The following is a 9,820-nucleotide window of genomic DNA, read 5'->3' on the forward strand; positions in this document are numbered from 1 at the left end:
GGTAAGTTTCGATATAATTTTTAGGAATTTATATTTTTAATTCAAAAAATATATTTATTAAATAAAAAAAATTATTTATAAATTTAAAATTTATCTTTATTCTTTTTGATACGAAATATCTAATATTAATCACTTTAACTTGAAATCGAAGTTTTTAGACACGATTACTATTGAAAGGAATTTTTTTAAAAAAAGTATAATTTGTATTTTCTATTGTTATTATCATTAGGGAAAAATTTATAATCTATAAAAAATTTATTAGTTAACTCAATTTTTGTATTTTTTATTATTTTAATTATTAAGTTAAATATTAGCTTATAGAAATGAGAAAAAAATTTAATATATAAGAATATAAATAGCATAACATATATTAAAATATATATTTTTCTTTCCCTACAAAATCAATCTTAAACATTTATCTCAATTTTTATTAGAAAAAAGAGAAAAAAACAGTTCATTGAATCTTTAAAATCCCACACCAAGTTTTTCCTTTTTTTTTTCTTTTTTAATTAATAGAATTATTATTAAAGTTTTTGTTGATTTTTAATACAAAAATGGAATATTTATTTTATTTTTTAAAAAAATAATACTTAAAATAATTTATAAAATTTTGAAAGATTGAAGTTTGCTATTTTTAGAAAGGAAAAATATTTTCTTTTGTATTAAAGTAAAAAAAGAAAGGAAGGAATCTATAAAGAAACAGAACAGGTCCGTCACTTAAGAACTGACCTGACCTGAACTTAACCTAGTACCGGTAAAGAAGTCCCAAGTACAAAAAGGATGGCGGCTTCTCCAAGTAACGAACTTTCTGAGAATAAAACCCTAGATTCTGACACCCAAAATCCCCAAGCCAATGGCCACGATTCAACCGAGGATCCCCAACCTCTCGACGAAGCAATCCATCTGTCCAATTCCCAATCAACGGCTGACACCAACCCAGGAGAGAAGCGCAAGCGGGAGGACCAGGACCCGCCCCTCCACCCTTTGTGGAAAACCAGCCTTTGCTCTTATTTCAGGCGGCAAGATGGGTCCTGCAGCCATGGCAGCACGTGCAGGTACGCTCACGGCGAGGAAGAGCTCCGGCCGCGGCCGGATAAAACGTGGGACCCGACTTCGGAGCGGGCGAAGAAGGCGATGAAGGGGGAGAATGGGGAGAAGCTCGCAGTGAACGAAGAGGAGGAGGAGGAGGAGGTTATGATGACGGAGATGGTTATGGATGATGAGGACGGTGAGGGTGGTGAAGAGGGTGGAGACCCTCAATTGAGTAAATGCTTGGTGCATTTGCCAAGGAAGTGGAGTTCGGATAATTTGAGGAAGTTTCTTAGTGAACAAGTAAGTGTATTATTGGTTTAAGTCTTCATACACTGTGTTGAATTTAGTCTTTTACTCTCAAACAAAAATACAAAGAAATTAGTAGGAAGAAAGCATCATCAAATGGCGGAATTTGACCTTAGCGTACTATTAATACTACATGCTATCAAAGCTTAGAAGAGAATAAACCAAGAATAGATAAGGATTGGATGAGGAGTCTATGTTTCCCTTGTTGATTTCGAAAGCATGCATCCAGTGGTGCCATATATATATATATATATATAGTTATATAGTTATATAGTGTTAGTGTTGGGCCTATGCACGTGATGTTGTTCATAATGGAAGAAAGCCATTCTCTATGTTGTTAAACTTTTGATGATATTCTGGATTAATATTGCAGTCCTTCGGAAACAAACATTTACCCGAATATCATAAACCTGGCTTGTCATTGCTTGCTATTTCTCTGCCTTCTATGTTTTTTTGAAAGTCGTTGTTTTTCATTTTTTGATCTTTGCTTTTTGCTTATTCAGTGTGATTGTTTTTTTATTCCAGGGAATTCCTTTTAGATCTGCAAAGAAAAAGAAAGGCATGGTAGTTGGTTTTGTGAGTTTTGAAAGTGCAGAACAATTGAAAAGTGCAGTTGAGGTATCCCACGTTTCAGTTACATTCAGAATCATTGACCCATAAACATGCAATAAATTTCTGACTGGTATATAAAAATCTCTTCAACATGAAAGGAGCTGGAAGGAAAATCTTTTGGCAACAAGAATTTAAAGGTTGCAAGTGTCATTCCTCGATCATTTGAGAGGAAAGGCAAATCACCAATGGCTGTACCTTTGAGCTCCCAACAAACTTCGGTCAAGGAGAATGCAGGTATCTCTATCAATACAAATGGGGTTGAAGATGGTGCTCCAAATGGTGATGGTTCTGCACTTGATGATTCAGCCTCAAAGGCGAAAAGTGCCCGTGATGCCGTCACTCCCCTTGCTCATGTGCCTTATGTTGATCAGTTGGAGCACAAGAAGAATTCTGTCGTGCAAATGCTCAAAAAACTTGTTGGAAACACTTCTCTTCTGTTCTGTTTTTGCAATCATGTTTTAGATTATCAATATTTATCAGACTAATTGCTATTAATTTTTTGGCAGACTAGAAATGCACGTAAAGCTTGTCCTAATGGTGTTCCACTTCCTGAATGGGTTCTTAAATCTAGGGAAAGAGGTTTGTTTCACCTTTTACTCTTCCAAAAGTGATCCTTTCATTAGACTTATATGAATAATAATTTGAATTGTAGTTGGATAAGTATTTGATCATTGCTTCTTTAAATCAGAATGAGGATGGTAGGGTCCCTTATGGCTGTGTTTTTTCAATCTCCACTTGTGTAGGTGGTCTTCCATGTGAACTAGAAGGTATAATTGAATCACCAGTTGTAAATGGATACCGCAACAAGTGTGAGTTTTCTGTTGGATATTCTCAACAGGGCAAACCGACGGTGGGCTTTATGCTTGGAAATTTTAGGTAAGACTTTTACCTGCTTAGCAACTTCATGTACGTTGGAGTTGTGCACCTAAAGACAAGAACCTTTTCAGGGAGGGTGTGACAGCAGTGGAAGAGCCTGTGGACTGCCCAAATGTTTCAACAATTGCTTGCAAATATGCTTTGATCTTGCAGGAATGTCTTCAACATTCAAGCTTACCAATTTGGAACAGATTTAAAAATACAGGATTCTGGCGTCAGTTAACAGTATGTACTCTTGGCAATGGCTTTGAGCATAAAAAATTTCACCAATCTGGTACAATTGCTGCTTTGTTTTCCAATGACTCTAAATGGAGTTGTTGGTAAAATCTGTTTAATCTTCTGTTAAAATTTTATTCAATTTACAAGGTCCGAGAAGGAAGATCAGCTGGGAAGGTAGGAGATGAAAATCTTGAGGCCAATATTTCAGAGGTCATGCTCATGGTTCAGGTTTGTGTCTAATGAACTTGTTTTTGAAATCTTTATTGTCATCATTAAGGTGGTCTAATTAGCTGTACCATGTTATAAAGGACCATGGAAATGCTGATTAGGAATGAACAGAGAAAATAATTTTGCCTCAAGCTGGGATAATATTTTCAGTTGGGTGGGTGGATTATGTTTTTGGGGTAAAATGACAATATACCACCTTGTACACCTATGTGTAACATATCTTCTAACTTGTTTCTTATATACTGATTGCGTAGGTTTGCTCAGTTGGGTTTGATGATGCACAAATAACCAGTGAGTTTGAGAGGCTGGCTCAAGCATTTGCAGCAGGTGCTGCTGCAAATTCTCCTACTCTGCCCCTAACAGCTTTAGTTGTTCAGGTACTTGTTCCATCATAATTCTGTTCTAATCTGCAAAATCATTAAACAATTTGTGTCCATCATAATTCTTTTCTCTTTTCTGGGTACAAGTGAGCACTGTGGCTTGAACCTAGATCTCTACCATCGCAGCTACATGAGCTAAGCCAGGTGGCTTATGTTGTCTCTTCATCTAATTGCTCTTTTCTCATTGTCTCCGTGGTCATTGCTTTAATCCAGGATCATCAAGGAATATCAAATGTGGCACCAGCTGATGCTCCATTGCGTTCAATACCCATCCCGAAGGCAGAAAGTGGTATTGAGCTGGAGACAAACTGTAATGTTGTCGAACCAAGAATTCATGATTGTATAAGCAATCTTCAGTTCTCTATATCTCCAACAGCATTTTTTCAGGTTAGGACTTCAAGCCACTGTAGATATCTTTCAATTGTAATTTTTTTGTTGGTAATTCTGGATAATTTGCAACTGCAAATCTATTGCAGGTCAATACCCTTGCTGCAGAGAAATTATATTCACTTGCTGGGGAGTGGGCTGGTTTGGGTCCTGATACCTTGCTATTTGATATATGCTGTGGGACCGGAACAATTGGGCTCACGTTAGCGCGTCGTGTTGGTATGGTAATAACACTATCCAGTTCCCATGCTTCCTCTTGTTTATTGTGATGTACATGACCGAGTCTCTATATGTCTGAATCATATGACATAGATTGAGCTCCATAACAATGTAAAAAGTGACAATGTTAAGGCTTTTTGATGTTGTTATTGTGAAGTATTAAACTAATCAATATTGCCTCAGTTAATTTATGTATGAAATATCAGTTTCTCTCCTTTTCAATGATTGAACTTGTCTTGGCACTAAAATCTGCAGGTTATTGGCATTGAAATGAATGCTTCTGCAGTTCAAGATGCTCATAAGAATGCTGAGATTAATGGGATAAAAAATTGTAGATTCATCTGTTCAAAGGTTAGATTTGCCTGCTGCGGACGGTTGGTTTATTTGGGGGAGAGGGTTCAATTGTTACAGTTACTTACAAACGGCATTTTATTGTTTGGTTATTTTCCTCTGTGTTTTGTGAGGAACAGGCTGAGGATGTGATAGGGTCTCTGTTGAAGGAGTACCTAAATGTGTCTGAGAAAGAAGCTCAACTTTCAAGTGCCTTAGAAAGTAGTGACAGAGAAGTGGTCACCTGTGAAGAGAAAGATACATATGTGACCAATGCAAATAATGCTGGAGAGAGCTCATGCCAAGAGCCCGAAAATCATACTTCAGGAACTGGTGGAAAAGAGCTCCAAAATGAACTTCAGGAGAGTTCAACTTCAAAAGATGAAAACTCTTCAGTGCAGCAATTCAAAAATGTAGTTGCTATTGTTGATCCTCCACGTATGGGACTTCATCCCACTGTAAGTATTATTATACTCATGATATACAAGCAATTTTTTAAGTTTCAATTCTTTTAAGCTTTATGATTGCGAGATGTGGTTCATTGTTGACCTCATGGTAGCCTCATTAAAATTCAATCCCTATCAAGTAGCAGTTAATCCAAAGATTCTGAACCTATACTTTGAAAATTCTCTCCAGAACTTCTGTAATATCAATAACAGAGTAGAATCAGTTTACTCAAGTTCAACATTCACCTAATTCTTCTTCCAAGTAGTTGACTTAATTTTAGACATTGTTTTTCTGTGTGCAGTTTATTTGTGTAAAACCTATATGCTTTAAGAAAATTAAAGGTTTCATTTAAATGCAGATCCATCTTGTCTTAGAATCTTGGACGTCATATATGTACTTCTAAACAAAACCTGTTTACCATTTTATTGTTTTCTGAAAATGCAGGTGATCAAAGCATTAAGAACTCATGCACGTCTACGCAGGCTTGTGTAAGTTTCGACTTTGAGCTATTTGTCTTCTTGCTTTGGTTGTTCATGTCCTGTCCCTTCTCTCTTTAACCTGAATCGAACCCTCTTTCTGTTCTCTAGGTATATTTCCTGCAATCCTCAAAGCTTAGTGGCAAATGCCATTGAGCTCTGTACACCATCTCCTGAGAAAGTTGAGAAAGGGAAGAAAGACAACAGGGGCTGGAGGAACATGAGCAGTGCTGGTTTAGCAAGGCACCGAGCCAAGTCTATGCCTATTTCGGAGCCTTTCCAACCTGTAAAAGCCATGGCTGTTGATCTTTTTCCTCATACTCCACACTGTGAAATGGTGATGCTTTTGGAGAGATAGTATGCCCTACTATCGCTAGCGATAATATAACTTTATACCAAGACAAACATGAATATAATTTGGAAGATTAGTGTACGAACAGAAATTTTGAGAGTAGCTTTCCTATCTTGTTAACATTAATTAATTTTCCTTAATTGTTGTATTTATATTTTAAATTCCATAATGAAAATTCCAAGGTCAGGATGAACTTCCCCTCCGCTTTTTCTCTCCTCTTTAAACTTGACCGGCTCAGCCATGATTGGTTATTTCTCCTTTTAGCTATTGAGAGTATTAGAAATGTAGTAGCCATTCATCAATGAAGAACATAAAATTAAACAACAAAGTTTTCTGCATGTCCTATCAATAAGACAATAACTCTTCGTTTCTGGTAAGTCACTATCAGAAATGGATGTAAGATCCACTTTCGTGTCATCTCAAAGAGCTTGAAATAATGGGAAAGTAACACTAAACAGGAGTTAGTGGCACAGACGCCCCAACCTTATTCGTTGAGACTTGCCCTGTCCATTTATTCCCATCTCTTCCCTCCCATCCCACCCAAGGAACATGTTCTTTCCTTTATCATCTTTATGTTGTGGTTCCTTTTTGTATGATGCTATGTTATTGCTCTTGTTTCATGGTTCTTAGTTTTTACCCTAAACAGACAGGAAATAGAGCTCCTCTCTCTGTGGGGCTTTATCCTTCTGTTACATTGGCTTTTACAGTGTGAATCTCATTTGTCATTTCATGCATGTGTCCAATGCAAGCTATGAATCATGTCCTCCTCCTGTTGGGTCTACGAAATGAATGATTATTAAAACTCCTAGTGGGGTTTTCCTTTATTTTCTTTATACTGTTTGGCACTTAGCAGCCATGAAAGCCTTGAAAAGAAAAGGTCTTGTCCACTTTGCCAATTTCTCTTCCTTTTGTGGTCCCTCCATTTCCTACCCCCTTGATTGGGATAATCTTTATTGCAAACATCAATTATTCATATCTACAATTATCTCTTTCTGCACCCGCTCGCTGTTTTTGGAACAGTCTTTCTCCTCACAGCTCTTGACTGCAGTCTTCCACTCGTAACTCTTGAAAAGGCAAGACAACCCACTCTTAAACCATTTCTTTACTATGGTATTTGGATTTTTAAATTAAAGTGTTGGGGTTCATTTATTTTTGATGAAGTTTCCCTTGAATTTTGATTCTTGTACTACCCTTTCAGCAGTGAAACATGTACATGTTAGTTCAAAGGATGACACAGATCAAGTTCCATTAATTCTCTAGGCCAGCAAACATTTATGTAACTGGGTGCTTTCAGAGCTAATTAATCCAATTATAAGCAACTCCATCAAAGTTAGCACGTTGAATTGGACTGATTTGGAAACTAAGCTAAAGATCTGAACTGCATATGACCAAACAATGAATCCAACGTTCGCCTAACCTGTCAACGATGAGATGAAACAGTAGTGACCACATTGAAAGAAAGAAAAGGAGATGTCTTTTTGAATAAAATAAGCGCCACAAAGACAAAGGGTGACAGATTTTGTCTGTTATTCTTATGCTTTTAGGCACAGGAGAAGATAAACTTCTCCCGCCTCTTCAAACTTAGAACCTACCCTTTTGCATCTCTTTTAAAAGCAACAAGACGTGGCCAAGATTCATCTTCGGACCACTTTCAGTAATTAATCTCTAGATTAATCTTAAACCATTCAGATTTTGAGAGTTTCCTGCCAGAATCTTGACAGAAAGACAACCCTTTTCGTCTTTTTCTAACTTGGGTTGAAGAGCATAAAATCTAAAGGCACCAAGACTTCCCAGTGATGCAATTTACATTCAAACATGATTCTTTTATACATATATGTGATAACGATTTCAGGGTACAAATTCAAAATCCTCTTTCTTTTGAAATTTGAGTTGAAGAGAATCAAATCTATAGGAATCAAGACAATATACAACTAGTACCCTTTAGCCATGAACATGTTACACCATCCACAAGTTCTGCTACTTTGTCAACCCTAAGACAGGAACACATTTTCATGGATGAAGATTGGCCCTTTTATCTTTTCTTTTCCTTTTTACTTTTTCGGTATATACAACATTTACAATTATAAATCTTCTATCTTCATTTTATATCTCATTTCATGTCTACTAAACAAGTTGACAAGTGAGAACAAGGATTAATTTTTTTAAAAAAATAGAAATGAAGTACCATGATTTATGGTTATGGTGGGCTTTGAAAGATATTTCCCAAGTTAATCATCACTGTCATGCAGCCTCACAGCTAGGATTATGATTTCTTGCTACATTTATTGCCTTACCCTTTTCTTCTTCTGGTCCTCTTGATATGAGATGAAATCCAATTACTACCATGTTATAGTATTCTGGAAAGGTGCAAAATTAACCATCTATGTATCTTTAATCTGCAACTCTTGTCTCAGTTCAAATAAAAGCTGCTAAAGAAAAAGAGAAGTATGAAATTAAAGGGGGAATTGTCAACAATGCAGGACCAATGTCACTTTGCTGCTTTTCTAAGGATACCCACCATTCAATCTAAATAAAAGCTAACATCATTCCAATTTAATAATTAAACCCTCAATAAATGTTTGGTGTCAAAAGAATCTCCCTAGAAAAAAAAAAAAAAAACAGGTCTCCCTCTTTGATTTTGTCAATAATTTCAGGTTTTGGGTTCGTTTTATAATAAAAATTTAATTTTATCGTATTTTATATTAAAAATTTTAAAATATATATTTATATTTATTATTAAATTTTAAAATTTAATATGTTCTATTTCATATATGAGGCTTTAAATTGTCTTAAGAATCCATCTAACCAATCAATTATAACCACATTTTACCATTAAATATAAGGCACCATAAGTTCACATCATCCTTTTTATCTTCCCAAATAGAGTAGACCAATAATCTCCTAACATTTGACACCCATCTTTCTCTGTATTTAAATTTTAATTATTCAAATCACTTCATCAATAGAATCTCTTTTTAATCAAGTATTGATACGTGTATGTATTATATTTTATTTTTTAAAAATTAAGTAACGTGATATTTAAGAGAAATAATAAGTTCAAAAAGTTATGACGGTAATAATAACACAAATGATAAAATTTTATTTTTAATAATAAAAGTAATTTTTTTAAAATTATTGTACTTAATTATCTCAAATCGAATTTAACTCGATATTGGGAAAATAATAAAAAATTTTAATAAATTAAGTTAATTATTTAATTTAATACTAGGTCCTTTTTCAGTCCCTTTTCAGAAGTATATATTGTAGTTTAATGGAGTTGAACCCACAGGGCAAAGGGCAAAATATTCAGTCTACTTTTTATAGGTTACTGTCTATCCTTTAAAACATTCCTCATTCAACAAAGTTGAAGATTTATTAAATAAACATTCCTTTGTTTATTTATTGCATATTTCAATTAATTTTATTTTTTATGGATTTAAGGGATAATTAAAGTTAAAATTTATTTTTGTTCTTATTTATTTCAAAAAATAGAAAAAAATGATAAATGAATTTCAGTAAGGAGTAAACTTGATAATGATGAAATGTTTTATAATATAAAGATGAATGCATTAAATTTAAATCTTGTAAAAGGTTTTTTTAAATAAAAAAAATGTGTTGCAATAAGTGAAACGAAATATTAGAACAATGGTGATTTTTTATGATAGAAATGAATGTACATTTATTATTATATAATAAATTGGAGTAAGTTTCTATTTCTAATAAGATGTTTGGTATGGGAAATTCCTGTTATGGCAAAATTCTCAGGAGAAAGTAAGTTTAAGACTCAAGAGGAGATGATAGACCTCGAAAGAAAGCCACTAAGAACACGTAACGTTTTTTTAAGACAATGAGGTTAATGGAAGGTAAGATGGATAGATAGATAGTGAGACAATGAGCTTCCAACATGCAGCAATGGTTGCGGATTTAACAAGTTTTGATCGAGCCAGAAAGAAAAC

The 9,820-nt window shown here is 34.7% G+C and overlaps 1 protein-coding gene across 1 annotated transcript; it reads left to right on the forward strand.

Annotated features, from left to right (window-relative positions):
• The first annotated feature begins 661 nt into the window (after positions 1-661).
• Positions 662-6,058, forward strand: LOC110412071 (zinc finger (CCCH-type) family protein). Its single transcript, XM_021422496.2, has 14 exons — positions 662-1,332; positions 1,864-1,956; positions 2,049-2,366; positions 2,457-2,529; positions 2,694-2,826; positions 2,898-3,051; positions 3,193-3,273; positions 3,528-3,650; positions 3,867-4,040; positions 4,130-4,264; positions 4,515-4,610; positions 4,730-5,047; positions 5,481-5,524; positions 5,624-6,058. The coding sequence occupies exons 1-14, from the start codon at positions 781-783 to the stop codon at positions 5,868-5,870; spliced, it is 2,541 nt and encodes an 846-aa protein (XP_021278171.1). The 5' UTR covers positions 662-780; the 3' UTR covers positions 5,871-6,058.
• Positions 6,059-9,820: the final 3,762 nt, after the last annotated feature.

Source organism: Theobroma umbraticum, unplaced genomic scaffold (genome assembly GCF_002168275.2).
Source record: "Theobroma umbraticum cultivar Fairchild unplaced genomic scaffold, ASM216827v3 scaffold_95.0, whole genome shotgun sequence".
In the NCBI taxonomy this organism is placed as follows: Eukaryota; Viridiplantae; Streptophyta; class Magnoliopsida; order Malvales; family Malvaceae; genus Theobroma; species Theobroma umbraticum.